The sequence below is a fragment of the Carcharodon carcharias genome, chromosome 1 (genome assembly GCF_017639515.1).
Source record: "Carcharodon carcharias isolate sCarCar2 chromosome 1, sCarCar2.pri, whole genome shotgun sequence".
Classification (NCBI taxonomy): domain Eukaryota; kingdom Metazoa; phylum Chordata; class Chondrichthyes; order Lamniformes; family Lamnidae; genus Carcharodon; species Carcharodon carcharias.
Genome location: NC_054467.1, coordinates 75,579,210 through 75,596,114, shown reverse-complemented (window position 1 = coordinate 75,596,114; position 16,905 = coordinate 75,579,210). Strand labels below are relative to the sequence as shown.

Genomic DNA, 16,905 nt, shown 5'->3' with positions numbered 1-16,905 from the left:
AAGGACTAACAAGGCAAGTGATTACACTATGAATGGTAGGACCCTGGAAAGTACGGAAGATCAGAAGGACCTTGGTGTCCATATTCACAGATCCCTGAAGGTAGCAGGGCGGGTAGATGAGATGGTTAAGAAGGCATATGGGATACTTGGCTTTATTAGCCGAGGCATAGAATATAAAAGCAGGGAGGTTATGCTGGAACTGTATAAAACACTGATTAGACCACAACTGGAGTATTGCATGCAGTTCTGGTCACTACATTATAGGAAGGATGCGATTACACTGGAGAGGGTGCAGAGGAGACTTACCAGGATGTTGCGTGGGCAGGAGGGTCTGAGCTATGAGGAAAGATTGGATAGGCTGGGGTTGCTTTCCTTGGAGCAGCGAAGGTTGAGAAGGGGCCTGATAGAGGTCTATAAGATTAAGGGGGGCACAGATAGGGTGGATAGGAAGGCACTTGTTCCATTAGTGGAGGGGTCAGTAACCAGGGGGCATAGACTTAAGATAAGAGGTAGAAGGCTAAGAGGAGAGTTGAGGAGAAATTTTTTCACCCAGAGGGTGATGAGAGTCTGGAACTCACTGGCTGAAAGGGTGCTTTCTTGTAACATTTAAGAAGTATATAGATATTCACTTACGTTGCCATAGCCTCCAGGGCTATAAGCCAAGCGCTAGAAAATGGGATATTTGTAGTCAAGTCTTTGTTGACTGGCACGGTCACGATGGGCCAAATGACCTCCTTCTGTGCTGTAAGCGCCTATGAGTCTAAGTTGCCTATGTTTCACAGCCATACAGCAAGGTGCTGAGAACACAAGCCTTATAAACCATCAGCTTGGTCCTAAGTGTCAGCTTGGAGTTATTCCATGCGCATTTCACGAGTCGGCCAAAGGTGACAGCTGCTTTTCCAATGTGTATATCAAGCTCTGCATTAAGGGACAGACCGTATGTCTGTGGACCCAAGGTAGCAGAATTTGTTAACCGCTTCCAGTGGAGTGTTATTTAGTGTCGTCAGGGGTGGAGATGCAACACCTTGTCCCAATGACTATGATTTTCTTGACACCTTCCCTACAGCTATGGAAGGAGTCTACTCGCACACTACGTCAGACGGCAAGCTGTACAATCTATCGAGACTAAAAGCAAAGACAAAGGCACATTGTGTCATGATCAGGGAATTTCTCTACACTGATGATGCTGTGCTAGTCACCCACACAACAATTCAGCTACAAAGAGTGATAAGACTGTCTCTCCTTTGCCTGTAACTTGTTCTCCCTGATGATAAACAGCAAAAAAGATTAAAAGAACCACCATGGAAACCTAGGCCAAAAAATGTGGCAGAGAAAATCTCAAGCAGAAAAATAGAAAGGACTTAATAATGCTAATTTTCCTTTTGTGTTGTCACCTGTGCTATGTAGAGAAGTAACTGAACTTTGAGCAAGTATATGCTGTTAAAGGGACGTTGGCTCAATTGGCGAGATGGCTAGCATGCGAATCAGATTAACACCAACAGCACAGGATGGAACATCCCCGTTCTAGCTGAGGTACATTTGAGGCCTGCCACCTTGCCCTACCCGCAGTAAAAAAATCACGGCACGTTGCCATGATGTGGCTTATAATTGCCATGGATATGCCTTGAGGCACAGTCTAAAGAATATGCTGTGTAAATTGCATTGGTAGGATATAGCAAGCCCAAATTTATAAAAAGGCTATTTGGCCTTCTGTGTACAAGAAAGTATTTTACTTGAAATGCCCTTAATAAAGAACTGGAAAATAATTACCCATACAAACAAACATTCCTACCTTTAGCCACTCCTCTGCCTGTTCTTTGCTTTGCACGGCCAGGACCAAAATGTCTGCTCCTTGCTGAGTGATTCTTAGTTCATGTTTTTTCCTTTTGCTGTCTTTGGGAACATAGGACACATTGTGGGCTGACAGCAATAACTCCATCTGAGGTTGGTGATCCTTCGAACTTTTGTAGCACTAAAAACAAAGATTAAATCCTAAATTCACAGAGTACCATGACCTATATTTTCTACAGTTATTGCAATTATGTTAATTAGAACATGGTATTTTAGCAGACATTTGTGTTATAGAAGAAACTCGCCTGCCATTATTGGACAGATTTATCACTTTTCCATTGAGCCAAAAGATGGAACATGCTGCACCAAGGCAGGGTTCTGTCCATGATGGGCAGACCATATGATTATCAGAATCAATACCACCCTGAAGAAGTTTGCAGCTTCTCAGTGAATCACATAATATAAGTAGTAATTGTCAATGTGAGTTCCAGATCAGATTCCTTTTTGTAAAGAGTGTTACGACCGGAATGGGAGGAGTGCTCGAATTATCAAATACCTCTGCTCTGCAGACCATTAATTTAAATGTTTAATTTTCTCACTAAAATGGCCCATTGTGTACCTATACTTCTAGTACCCAGAAGAAAAGAGACTCTGACTAGGCTTCTTTCGAAAAACTCAGAATGATTAAATTATTATAAAACTAAGCTCCTTTTAAACAAGTTTCAAGAACTGGTTGATATACGATTGTACCCCAGAAGTGTAACTAACTAACCCTTTTAAACTGCCCCAGCACGCATACAGATACACATATACAGACAAACAAAAGACACACAGGTAGTCTCTGCAGAATTGGGCAGATGGGAAAAAAACTGTCCTAGAAAGGGGAAAAATAATTAAAGTTCATGGAGGTTCAATGCTGTTGGTCTGAAGTTCCCTCAGGTGAGGCCCAGTAGATGTCGGGAAGTTCACCAATGATGCTTCAGCGTGGTGGAAAGTATAGCTGGACCAATTCTTCCTGTCTCAGCTAGCAAGTCCAAAATTATGCAGGCAAACTACACTCAGATGAGGATTATGTGGCTACAGGTTGAGAACCGCACACAGTTTCACAAAGCAGAGAGGGGGAGACAGCTAGACAGTGTACCCTTCGGTTCTCAGCCTTTCTCCAACAGGACAACAAAGCAAAACCACAGGTTCAGATTTAAGGTTTGCATCTGCCATGTGATTGCCTTTTTGCCTTCCAGCTTTTCATTAATCAAATTGATTTGCAGTTCAAAACAACCACACAACTCCTTCTCAAGTACCATACAGCTCAGGTGACTTCTTGGAAGAGGCCTGTTTGTTGACAATTCCAAGGTGAACTGATGACCCTTTTAAAACCAAAACTCTCACCAGCCTCCAAATGTCCAATTACTGCAATGTCCTTCCATATTTTAAAAATAAAAACCCAGTTCTAACAAGAGCAACCTTGAAGACAGTGATGAGAAGTCCTAAAATAAACATCTGTTTATTTCAACTAAGGGAAGATAAAGTAGTCTTCCCAAACAATAGAATGGGTAATGCACCATGTGGTATAGTCTTTAAGCACATGAATCAGAAGCTTCCAGATTTGCACTGAATTAGAATGGGTAGCAGTCAAGGCTCCACAATTTGCTTTGGAGCCCTTGGGTTAGGGAGGAAATGTCAGCCACAGTTTCCACTTCTGATTGCTACTCAGTGAGCCGTATCTGGAAGGTATGGATATGAGGAACCAGGAGACGACAGGATACAGTTCATAAGCAGCCAACATTCACTGAAAAGCTCACAAATGCACAATAGCCTCTTGTGTGAGGTGTTCAAAGGTTGCCAACATCCCTCAAACTATATCTCAGCGAGAGTCATTGGACTGATTTTGGTCTCCCAAAGCAAAAGAGACAGCTGCCCAGAGGACAACATGTTCCATTTCCAGGTCACCCCTCAGTTCCATGAATCAAGAGAGCTGCCAGCTTGAAATGCACTTATATGCCACATGTCTATTAGGGGGCTGTCAGCTAGCTGCAGCAGCTTAACAAAACAGATGTGCTTTTGGTGGCCAAAGCTGGGAAGCAACACTGAGGGACAAAAAAAGGGTTCTAGCACTGTTTAAGTTTTCAGATACAGTCATGGAGATATTGGTAGATTAAGCTCATGATCAGAGGGACGTTAACTTCCACCAGAATGGTTGGTGTGCTCCAGGTGAACAGGCATAGCACAAGGTGACACAGCCTATGAATGTGAGCAGTTTTTACTGGTCCTGGTTGCAGTGCAGAAAGAAAATTAATTATTTCACCTGGAACATCAAGATAAGACTTCCTACCCACATTTTTTCTGCTTGGCCCCACATGTCCATGCCTGTGCTTTTCCAACATCAATAAATTTCTTCTGTTTCCCATGGTTACCCAAAAGTCAGCAGGGAAGACCTGCCAGGGTCACTCACCTCCTGACCTCATTACAGCCTTGGTTCAAACATGGACAAAAGAGCTGAACTCAAGAGGTGAGGTGAGAGTGATGCCCTTGACATCAAGGCAGCATTTGACTAAGATTGGCATCAGGGAGCCCGAGTAAACCTGAAGTCAATGGGAATCAGGGAGAAAACTCTCTGCTGGTTGGAGTCATACGTAGCAAAAAGGAAGATGGGTAAGGTTGTTGGAGGTCAATTATCTGGAGGTCAGGACATCACTGCAGGAGTTCCTCAGGGTAGTGTCCTAGGCCCAACCATCTTCAGCTGCTTCATCAATGACCTTCCTTCTATCTTAAGGTCAGAAATGGGGATGTTCGCTGATGTTGCACAATGTTTAGCACATACGCGACTCCTCAGATACTGAAGCAGTCCATGTCGAAATGCAGCAAGACCTGGACAATATCCAAGCTTGGGCTAACAAGTGACAAGTAACATTTGCACCACACAAGTGCCAGGCAACTACAATCTCCATCACCCCTTGACATTCAACGGAATTATCATTGCTGAATCCCCCACTATCCCTGGGGGTTACCATTGACCAGAATCTGAACTGGACTAGCCATACAAATACTGTGGCTACAAGAGCAGGTCAGAGGCTGGGAATCCTACAATGAGTAACTCAATTCCTGACTTCCCAAAGCCTGTCCAGCATCTATAAGGTACAGGTCAGGAGTGCAATGGAATACACTCCACTTGCCTGGATGAGTGCAACTCCAACGGTGCTCAAGAAGCATGACACCATCTTTTTTTTCATTTATTCATGGGATGTGGGCTTTGCTGGCTGGGCCAGCATTTATTGTCCAGCCTTAATTGCCCTTGAGAAGCTGGTGGTGAGCTGCCTTTTTGAACCACTGCAGCCAAAGTGGTGTAGGTATACTCACAGTGCTGTTAGGAATGGAGTTCCAGGATTTTGACCTAGCGCCTGTGAAAGAACGGCAATATATTTCCAAGTTGGGATGGTGAGTGACTTGGTGGGGAACTTCCAGGTGGTGGTGTTATCATCTATCTGCTGCCCTTGTCCTTCTAAATGTTGTGGTCGTGGGTTTGGAAGGTGCTGTCTAAGGAGCCTTGGTGAACTCCCGCAGTGCATCTTGTAGATGGTACACACTGCTGCTACTGTGTGTTGGTGGTGGAGGGAGTGAGTGTTTGTGGATGTGGTACCAATCAAGCGGGCTGCTTTGTCCTGGACGGTGTCAAGCTTCTTGAGTGTTGTGGAAGCTGCACTCATCCAGGCCAGTGGGGAATATTCCATCACACTCCTGACTTGTGCCTTGTAGATAGTGGACTGGCTTTGGGGAGTCAGGAGGTGGGTCACTTGTTGCACGATTCCGAGGCTCTGACCTGCTCTTGTAGCCACAGTATTTATATGGCTAACCCAATTCAGTTTCTGGTCAATTGTAACCCCCCCAGGATGTTGATTGTGGAGGATTCAGTGATGGTAATGCCATTGAACATCAAGAGACGATGTTTGGATTCTCTCCTGTTGGAGGTGATCATTGCCTGATACTTGTGTGGCACAAATGTTACGTGCCATTTGTCAGCCCAAGCCTGGATATTGTCCAGGTCTAGACTGCTTCAGTATCTGAGGAGCTGTGAATGGTGCTGAACATTGTGCAATCATCAGCAAACATCCCCAATTCTGACCTTATGATGGAAGGAACGTCACTGATGAAGTAGCTGAAGATGGTTGGGCCGAGGAGACCACCCTGAGGAACTCCTGCAGTGATGCCCTGGAGCTGAGATGACTGATCTCCAACAACCATAAAAACAACCATCTTCCTTTGTGCTAGTTATGACTCCAACCAGCGGAGAGTTTTCTCCCTGATTCCCCTTAACTCCAATTTTGCCAGGGCTCCTTGATGCCACACTCTGTCAAGTGCGGCCTCAATGTCAAGGGTAGTCACTCTCACCCCTCCTCGGGAATTCAGCTCTCTTGTCCATGTTTGAACCATGGCTGTAATGAGGTCAGGAGCTGGGTGGCCCTGGTGGAACCCATCTGGGCATCAGTGAGCAGGTTATTGCTAGGCAAGTGCCGCTTGATAGCATTGTTGATGACCCCTTCCATTACCTTGCTGATGATGGAGAGTAGACTGATGGGGTGATAATTGGCCAGGTTGGATTTGTCCTGCTTTTCATGTACAGGATATACCTGGGCAATTTTGCAGATAGCTGGGTAGATGCCAGTGTTGTAGCTGCACTGGAACAGCTTGGGTAGGGGTACGGCAAGTTCTTGAGCACGAGTCTTCAGAACTATTGATGGAATATCGTCAGGGGACATAGCCTTTGAAGTATCCAATGCCTTCAGCCATTTCTTGATATCACATGGAATGAATCCAATTGGCTGAAGACTGGCATCTTAAAGCTGGGGATCTCCGGAGGAGGCCGAGATGGATCATCCACTCGGCACTTCTATATGAAGATTGCAACAATTGCTTCAGCCTTATCTTTTGCACTGATGTGCTGGGCTCTTCCATCATTGAGGATGGGGATATTTGAGGAGCCTGCCCCTCCAGTAAGTTGTTTAATTGTCCAGCACCTTTCACGATTGGATGTGGCAGGACTGCAGAGCTTAGATTTGATCTGTTGGTCATGGCATCGCTTGGCTTTGCCTATCACTTGCTGCTTATGCTGTTTGGCATGCAAGTACTCCTGTGTTATAGCTTCACTAGGTTGATACCTCATTTTTAGGTATACCTGGTGCTGCTCCTGGCATGCCCTACTGCACTCTTCATTGAACCAGGGTTGATCCCCTGGCTTCATGGTAATGGTAATGTGGGGGATATGCCAGGCCATGAGGTTACAGATTGTGTTCAAGTGAAATTCTGCTGCTGCTGATGGCCCACAGTGCCTCATGGATGCCCAATCTTAAGTTGCGTGATCTGTTCAAAATCTAACCCATTTAGCACGGTGGTAGTGCCACACAACACGATGGAAGGTATCCTCAATGTGAAGGTGGAACTTCATCTCCACAGTGCCTGTGCGGTGTCACTCCTATCAATACTATCATGGACAGATGCACTTGCAGCAGGCAGGTTGGTAAGGATGAGGTCAAGTATGTTTTCCCTCACCACCTGCCGCAGACCCAGTCTAGCAGCTATGTCATTTAGGACTCAGCCAGCTCAGTCAGTTGTGGTGCTACCGAGCCACTCTTGGTGATGGGCATTGAAAGTCCCCTACCCAGAGTATATTCTGTGCCCTTGCCACGCTCAGTGCTTCCTCTGAGTGATGTTCAACATGGAGGAGCACCGATTCATCAACTGAGGGAGGGCTGTACGTGGTAATCAGCGGGAGGTTTCCTTGCCCATGTTTGATCTGATGCCATGAGACTTCATGGGGTCCAGAGTCAATGTTGAGAACTCCCAGGGCAACTCCCTCCCTTATACCACTGTATCACCATCTCTGCTGAGCCAGTCCTATCGGTGGGACAGGACATACCCAGGGATGATGATTGTGGTGACTGGGCCATTTTCTGTAAGGTATGATTCCATGAGGATGACTATGTCAGGCCGTTGCTTGATTGGTCTGTGAGAGAGCTCTCCCAATTTTGGCACTAGACCCCAGGTGTTAGTAAGGAGGACTTTGCACGGTCGACAGGACTGGGTTTGCCATTGTTGTTTCCAGTGCCTAGGTCGATGCTGGTGGTCCCACCAGTTTCATTTTATTGTAACTTTGTAGCAGTTTCTTACAACTGAGTGGTTTTCTAGGTCTGGACCAGTTAAGGACGACAGATTTCCTTTCCTAATGGACATTAGTGAACCGGTCAACAATGGTTTCATGGTCGTCATCAGACTTTTAATTCCACATTTTTATTGTCTTCAAATTCCACCATCTGCTGTGGTGGGATTCGAACCCGGGTCCCCAGAGCATTACCCTGGGTACCTGGAATACTAGTTCAGTGACAACACCACTACACCATCGCCGCCCAGGACAAAGCAGCCCGTTTGATTGGCACCCCATCCACAAACATTCACTCCCTTCACCACCAACACACTGTGGCAGCAGTGTGTACCATCCACAAGATGTGCTGCAGGAACTCACCAAGGCTCCTTAGACAGCACCTTCCAAACCCACAACCACTACCATCTAGAAGAACAAGGGCAGCAGACACATGGGAACACCACCACCTGGAAGTTCCCCTCCAAGCCACTCACTATCCTGACTTGGAAATATATTGCCGTTCCTTCACTGTTGCTGGGTCAAAATCCTGGAACTCCCTCCCTAATAGCACAGTGGGTGTACCTACACCACATGGATTGAGCAGTTCAAGGTGGCAGCTCACCACCACCTTCTCAAGGGCAATTAGGGATGGGCAATTAATGCTAGCCTAGCCTAGGGACACCAACATCCCATGAATGAATTAAAAAAAACTTCACTGCTTCTCGTTTCTGCTTTCACTCACCCCGAAAAATTGCTACAGCCCTTTCTTATTGTACTGCTCCCTAAAGTTATTTTCCTCCTCTCCTTAGAAAAGTGTTGAAATTTTCTTGAATCGCAGGAATATCATTAGGTTCAGTCAAATTGCTCAACATAGATGTTCACCTTCGTTTTACCTAGAATCAACGGAACAGTAATGTTGTCTGCCATGGCTAGTGTTGGTGTCAAAGCAAGTATTGATAGTGGCATTGGGGTCAATTTTCAAAGGACTGCAGGAGAGGGTGAGCAGGAACTAAATTTGCGGTCCCGGAGCTCATCTTGGGATCCCGATGCCTTAGGACAGTTTTGTATTTTCAAAGGGCCAGCAGAGGGGAGGGAGTGGGAAAGTCAGTCACTGCCAATTAATGACTCCTTCAGCTCATTTAGAAGCTCGTTGAGAGGCCTGTCCATTTATGTTTGGAATATTCACATTTTTTTCAGGTATTGAGCCCGAGCAGGATTACATTAAGAGTATTGAGCTGAAATCTGAGAGGCGAACTAGCACTGACATCAGCGCTGCACAAAACCTGGTGTCTTTGGCTACTTTCGACCTCTCACCTTCTGAGGAGCTGCCTTTTCTTATCAGCCAAGGAGCAACAGCCCCCAACATGGCGGCCAGTAGTCTGATCCTGGTACCTCACCTGGGTGCCAAGCACGCCCCTTAGCCAATTAGGCCATTTAAATTTAAAAATCATGTTGCTGAAGTGACGTAGATGGGACACAGTATTCATCTGGATGTCAGGTTGCCGGTCTCTAATTGAAAACTGAGGCCTGTAGCCTATACAAATTCTGCCATCAAAAGAATAAAAAGGCATGCATTCATATAGTACTTTGCATGACCATCAGATGCCTCAAAGAGCTTTACAGCCAATGAAGTATGGTCACTATTGGAATGCAGGAAACACAGCAGCCAACACGCACAAAGCAAACACCCACAAACAGCAATGTGATAATGATCAGTTAATCTGTTGTTTTTGTGACGTCAATTGAGGGATAAATATTGGCCAGGGCACCAGGGATAACTCTCCTGCTCTTCTTCAAAATAATGCTATGTGATCTTTTACATCTACCCAAACAGGGAGGTGGGGCCTTGGTTTAATGTCTCATCTGAAAGACGGTACCTCCAACAGTACAGTGCTCCCTCAGTACTGCACTTGATTTTCAGCTTTGATTGTGTACTTAAGCCCTGGGATGGGACTTGAACGCGGAACCTGGGGTCAGAAAGACCACTCATGGACAAATGTCCTTTAGTAAAGAAACCAGCTATTCCTCCATATCCGGCCTATACATGACCTCAATCTCACAGCAATGTTGCTGATTCTTAACTTCCCTGTTAAGTGGCATAGCAAAACACTAAGTTGCAAAAAGATGCTACAAAATATTAGAAGAGCAATACTGGACAGACAACTTACCTGCAACCTCGACATTGAATCAGGATGTGATGAGTACTCACCTAAACAAGTCAACCGTGCAAAAACCTCCTCATTAATAACTGAGGACTTATGTCAAAGTTAGGAGACCTGTCCCACAGATACATATGATATATTCACAGATTCATACCTATCAGCCAACATACCAGACTTGAACATCACTTTCTTGGGGATGAATTGTCCTTCCAGCAGGACAGACCTGCCAGGGGTGGCAGCACAGTGGTACATAGCTGGGAGGGACTGGCCCTCGGAGTCGTTAACACTTACTTTGGAACCTAAGAAGTCTCAAGGCTTCAGGTCAAACATGGACAAGAAAATCTGCTGGTTATCACCAACCGCCCTCCCCATAAAGAATCAGTACTCCTCCACATTGATCACCACTTGGAGGATACACTGAGCATAGCAGAGAATGTAATCCGATGGGGTACTTCAGTGGTCATCACTAAGAATAGCTCAGGACTATGACCACTGACTGGGCAGGCCACACACTGAAGACGTAGCTGCCAGAATGGACTTGTGATAGATGGTGAGAGAAGTAAAACAAGAAAATAACCTACCTGACCTCATTCCCACTAATCAATGATCACAGACACATTTGTAAATGACAACATTGGTAGGAAAAACCAACACAAATTTTTTTTGGAATCAAGTCTCATCTTCAAATTGAGGTCACACTTGATAGTGTCGTACAGCTCTAACAACATGCTGCATGGAATAGATTAAGAACAGATCTAACCCCTAATACATAAGTTACCAGAGACAATTAGCAGGAGCAGAATTGCATGCCACCACAATCTGTAACCTCATGACCAGCATATCCTTCATTCCTCCATCACCATTAGGCTAAATGATCAACTTTAGTTCATTAAAAAATGTGGAAGAGGATGCTATAGCTACAAAGCTGGCATCTACCTGCCAATGCGGCAAATTGTCTAGACATGTCCTGTTCACAAAAAGCAATTACTGCCCTATCAGCCTACTCCTAATCATCAGCAAAACGATGGAAAGAATCATTGACAGTGCTACCAAGAAGCATTTTATTTGCACCTTCTCTTCCTGTTGAGATTTAAGAACCTAAAAAAGGGGTGTGATATGACCTGACCCCAAATTCATTCTGCTCTTTAGATGTACTATATAAGATGTGAATTGATAAAAAAAAATAAACCAAAACCATACTTGAGTGTCAGGTTCTGAGAATTGCAAAGTTGTAGCAACAATATTTAATCATTTATATTTTAGATAAATGTTTATCATAAGGTAGTACTGTAGTCTAATTTAGTTTCAAATTTAGGTCCAACCAAGTCAATGAAAAGGTTTGCTTTTAAGTTGATTTCATAATATGTAATAAAAGATAGCTGTTTTGAAGAATTCTGGGCCTTACACACCTTACGGTATTTGTTTCACAACACATTAGTATAAGCCTGGAAACAGATCAACCACTCACCCTCCCACCTGCACTTAGCGCTTTGTCACAAGAATTGATGCATATTAGAGGGTGTTTCACTATCAGACCAAAAAGAAAAGAAGCATACCAATAATTTGTTATCTTTAATGACACAGAATTGTTTTGTCCACTGTCCAAAACGTTTCTTGCGCAGAAGAAAAGCACAGATCTTAGCATCTTTCACCAAATCCATTGAGGCCTCCTCAGATGGCCATTGGTGTCTTAGTTTCTTTCCCTTCCCATCCTCATCATCTTCATCATATGATTCATAGGAGCTACTCATGGCATCTGAATCATAATCTGCAAGAAAAAGATAATGCATGAAAGCAGGATCAATCTAGTATATCAGCAATATATTTTCTCATTGTCAATGCAGTATAGGACAATGCACCATACCCAAATTGATAAGTAAATGATTTAACTTTTTGACTATATCACTCCTAAAAACTTTGCAACACCATTACTTTCAGAATGCTGACAAGTGGTTAGATCTTGAGAAGTATGAGTGTCAGGCATGAATAGTAGTATGTCACTGGGTCTAGTAATATAGTAATCTAGAATAGTAGTATAGTGGTTATGTTACTGGTCTAGTAATATAGTAGTATAGAATAGTGGTAAAGTGGTTATATTACTAGTCTAGTAAAATAGTAGTATAGAATAGTAGTATAGTGCTTATGTTACTGGTCTAGTAATATAGTAGTATAGTCATTATGTTAATGGTCTAGTGATATAGTAGTATAGAATATTAATATAGTCTTTAAGTTATTGGTCTAGTAATACAGTAGTGTACAGTGGGGTTATTTTCCTTGGAGCAGAGGAGATTGAGGAGGGACATGATTGAGGTATATAAAATTATGAGGGGTATAGATAGGGTAGACAGGAAGGAATTTTTCCCCTTGGTGGAGGGATCAATAACCAGGGGGCATAGATTTAAGGTAAGGGGCAGGAAGTTTAGAGGGGATGTGAGGAAGAATTTTTTAACCCAGAGGGTTGTGGGAATCTGGAACTCACTGCCTGAAAGGGTGGTAGAGGCAGAAACCCTCATAACACTTAAGAAATATTTGGATGTGCACTTGCGATGCCATGGCATACAAGGCTATGAGAATAGTGCCGGAAAACAGGATTAGAATAGTTTGGTACTTGTTTGACCAGCGCAGACTCGATGGGCTGAAGGGCCTTTTTCTGTGCTGTAGACCTCTATGACTCTATAATCACAACTAAATCCTATATCTTTACAGTTTTTGAAGATAAATGACTTATCCTCCTGGATATATTTTAAGATGTGTGTTTCAGCATAAGTTAACTAAATAATGCACATTAAATTTCAACAGCTACCCATTGACTTAATTTGCCCAGATCCTTTTAAACCTCTTCTAAGAAGTCACTACACCTAATTTCATTTAATGTCATCAATAAAGATTTGAGAGCTAGATGCATGTGGCATTCAAATAGTCACTTTAAGACAGAACTTTATCCCATTCAGCAGCATATTCTGCTTTCCATTTTCAAGTTAGATGCCTAACACCAAAAGGCAATTTACTACGTGTTTTTCTTAACATGTAAGATCAAGGTACGGTTTAGTCTGTGCTTTATAAGCAATACATGGTAGTCAATATTTTTCTGAAACCTGTCTTCAGTAAGTTTATTATGCTGGCAAGCTCTTTCTTGCAACAAAATACACAGAACTCTTGCAGGAAGGAGAGGAGTGGCAAAACATCAAAAGTCAATTGACCATTAATTACTGAAAATTACAGGTCATGTTAGGTACTTGCATACAATGAACACCATAATGGCTGACTACAACTTTGCTGTACTGCAATTTTTTGTTTGTTTGTTTTTGGATGGCAGTTGATGGTAATGATTCAGCATTTTTTCATTAACGTATCCTCTGGATACATCTATTGTTTCTTTACTCGTTTCATTACCACCCCACTTTGCTTTGCAGTTTCATCTCTTCTGTTGCTTAATCTTTGCTGCCTTCCACCCTACCACGGAACTTTCCTTTTGTTCTTTCCCTTCCGTCTCCCTTTCCCCATCTTGGAACTATTCCATCTCTAACTTTTTCAAGTTCTGGTGAAAAATTATTGAACTGAAACTTTGGGTGGAATTTTATTCTCCACTTAAGGTGGACTGGAAGGGGGGAGCGGGGTGGGGCGCCTGTCTAATTGGGCAAAAAGGTGCAGACTGGAAAGCCCATGACCTTCCCATTACCGCCAATGAAGTCCGGGGCAGGAAGTCTCAAGGACGGCCTTATATAATATCTGGCCCAGCTGAACCTGTCCAGTTTACCTTATTCCTGGGGCTCCATTGCCAATCCTGTGCCTAGGCTGTACTGCAGTACTGGCATTGGCCACTGCTCCAAGCGGTGTTGCCGGTGGAGAGCTGCCGGCCTCAGTAAACTTGAGGACGCCCAAATTCTACTGCTTATGTCTTAACTTGCATCTAGTCTCATTCCCCTATCACTCCTGTGCTCACTGAGAAAAAAAATGAATTTCATTTTTTTATGTGGTCTTATGAAAGAAGAATAGGAAGTAAAGAAGTAAACATTCCTTCTCTCATTCACACTGAAGGCATGCTATCAACCAATATCCACGATAAACCCACAGATTAGCAAAGTTTCCTCAACTACATTTCCTCACCTGCTTCCTGTAAGGACAACTATTCCATTCTTTTTCCTCAACTGAATTGGCCATTGACAGGTTGGCAGGCCCTGCCCCTGCTTGCCGAGGCGTAAAATCCTGCCCCAGGTGGCAGCTGTTTGTAATGATTCAACATTTTTCCATTAGACATTTCTTCTGTTTCTTTACTTGTCCCGTTAACACCTCTCCTTTTGCCTTGCAGCAACATCTCTTTTGTCATCTAATCTCTTCTGCCTTCCACCTTCTCACAGACTTTCTTTTTGTCCTTCACCCCCCCCCCCCCACCCACCCCCACCTCTCCCTGCTTCTGCACTTGTTTTAAACCTGTTGCATCTATAAATTTCCCCAGTTATGTATCTCTCTTCACAGATGCTACCAGATTTGTTGGGTATTCCAGAATATTTTGTTTTAATTTCAGATTTCCAGAATCCACAGTATTTTGATTTCGTGATTTACTAATATTATTTTTTACAGTTTATGATGGCGACCAAATTTTGACATCCATTTACATTCTGAAATCACCTCTCTGTAGCTTCCAATTTTTATAAAATTATTATAGAGTTCTTCTTGTTCCATTTCTCAAATTAGGCATCATTGGTTAATACTCTCTATTTACTGGCTGTGGGTCTAATGATGTTGGTATAATGTCAGATAATATCAAAACTATCAAATAATAATCAGTTTAATTGCTGGGAGATTAAAATATTTATGATATGGTTCTTTCTTTAGGTGAAACCTCTTGAAAGCATTTGTGCACCATGTGCGAGTCTCAAATGTTCTCTTAATATGTTTGTGTACAATTGAAGCTGTTGTATATATTCATCCATTTATACCTTGTTATCCAATATTCGTATATGTATTTGTGGTACAATACCACTGCACAATTTATTTTTTTACAGGGTGTACAGAATAAATCTTCCCTTTAATATACAAATTTATTGAATTCTCAAAGGATTAAACAAAGCATTTAAGAAAAATGTGTTTCTGTTGACACCTCACAGTAATGGGCATTTACCTCGAGAAGTGATGTACTCTGGAGCTTTCCCTGGACTCAGTGGCACCGCTTCCTCGTAATAGCCTTCAGGCAAGGAAGAAGTTGGCAGGGGTGGTGGGCTGTTTTCGACTGGCTGAAGGACACAAAGCACTGTTATTAGGCTAGCATGGACATGTTTCCATCAATCTATTGCTATTCACTGAATATTACAGAAATACCTTCCTATAGAATTTAGAGTATAGGGAAAACTGCCTTCTCAAAAATCACATTTATAATTATTGCTGAACCCAGTTCAACTATCCTTGGATGAATGTCAAATATGCATTGCTTAAATCTGAATCAACAAGTTTGACTAACAACTTCAGAAAGAGACATGTCATTAACTTGAACCAATCGATAGAAACAAGCAAAGGGGAGAAAACAGGCAAGAATCTTAATTTTTAAAAAAGGAAAACCTTGAAAATCAAAACATTTAACATAGTGAATTCATCCAAGCTAATAAAGCAGGACAGGGAATTAGTTGTGCAAAACAAAAACAGAATTACTTGGAAAAACTCAGTAGGTCTGGCAGCATCGGCGGAGAAGAAAAGAGTTGATGTTTCGAGTCCTCATGACCCTTCAGCAGAACTGAGTAATATCAGGAGAGGGTGAAATATAAGCTGGTATAAGGTGGGGAGGGAGGTGTTGTAGGGACAAGCAAGCAGTGATAGGAGCACCTAATCAAAAGATGTCACAGGCAAAAGAACAAAGAGGTGTTGAAGGTGGTGATATTATCTAAACAGATGCGCTAATTAAGAATGGATGGCAGGACACCCAAGGTACAGCTCTAGTGGGGGTGGGGTGGAAAGACTAACAGGGCATAAAAGGTATAGATTTAAAAATAATGGAAATAGATGGGAAAAGAAAAATCTATATAAATTATTGGAAAAAACAAAAGGAAGGGGGAAGAAATGGAAAAGGGGTGGGGATGGAGGAGGGAGTTCAAGATCTAAAGTTGTTGAATTCAATATTCAGTCCGGAAGGCTGTAAAGTGCCTAGTCGGAAGATGAGGTGCTGTTCCTCCAGTATGCTTTGGGCTTCACTGGAACAATGCAGCAAGCCAAGGACAGACATGTGGGCAAGAGAGCAGGGTGGAGTGTTAAAATGGAAAGCGACAGGGAGGTTTGGGTCTTTCTTGCTGACAGACCGCAGGTGTTCTGCAAAGCAGTCGCCCAGTTTATGTTTGGTCTCTCCATTATAGAGGAGACCGCATTGGGAGCAATGAATGCAGTAGACTAAGTTAGGGGAAATGCAAGTGAAATGCTGTTTCACTTGAAAGGAGTGTTTGGGCCCTTGGACGGTGAGGAGAGAGGAAGTGAAGGGGCAGGTGTTGCATCTTTTGCGTGGGCATGGGGAGGAGTGGACCATATATTAGTTGTGCATTTGGTTGGATTGGAAGGGGCATGTGGAAGAAAAAATTAAGTTTTTCATTTTTTTAAATTTCAGTTCAGTTAAATAAATAAATATGAATGTCTATTTTTGGAATCCTAATCTATGGCTTTACTTATGCTCTTCCCTTAGCTTCCCTTCACACTACACATTATTCTAAGAGAGACCAGGCAAGATGTGCAAATCTGCCCAAAGACAGTCATCAATGTACTCGAAGAAGAGGTAAGGTCGGGGGGCACCTTAAAGGCACTAGAACAAAGGATGTTCCCTAGACCTCACAAAAAGGCAGG

At 43.2% G+C, this 16,905-nt stretch overlaps 1 protein-coding gene across 4 annotated transcripts in view; it reads right to left on the bottom strand.

Annotated features, from left to right (window-relative positions):
- The window catches only part of afap1 (actin filament associated protein 1), a 282,632-nt gene that overhangs the window by 99,845 nt on the left and 165,882 nt on the right, over positions 1–16,905 (bottom strand). For all 4 annotated transcript variants that reach the window (XM_041187203.1, XM_041187230.1, XM_041187222.1 and 1 more), the window contains exons 4-6: positions 15,209–15,320; positions 11,643–11,854; positions 1,793–1,972 (exon numbers count right to left, since the gene is read on the bottom strand). In XM_041187203.1, the coding sequence (XP_041043137.1) occupies positions 1,793–1,972; positions 11,643–11,854; positions 15,209–15,320 (504 nt within the window). The remainder of the gene's footprint in view (positions 1–1,792; positions 1,973–11,642; positions 11,855–15,208; positions 15,321–16,905) is intronic.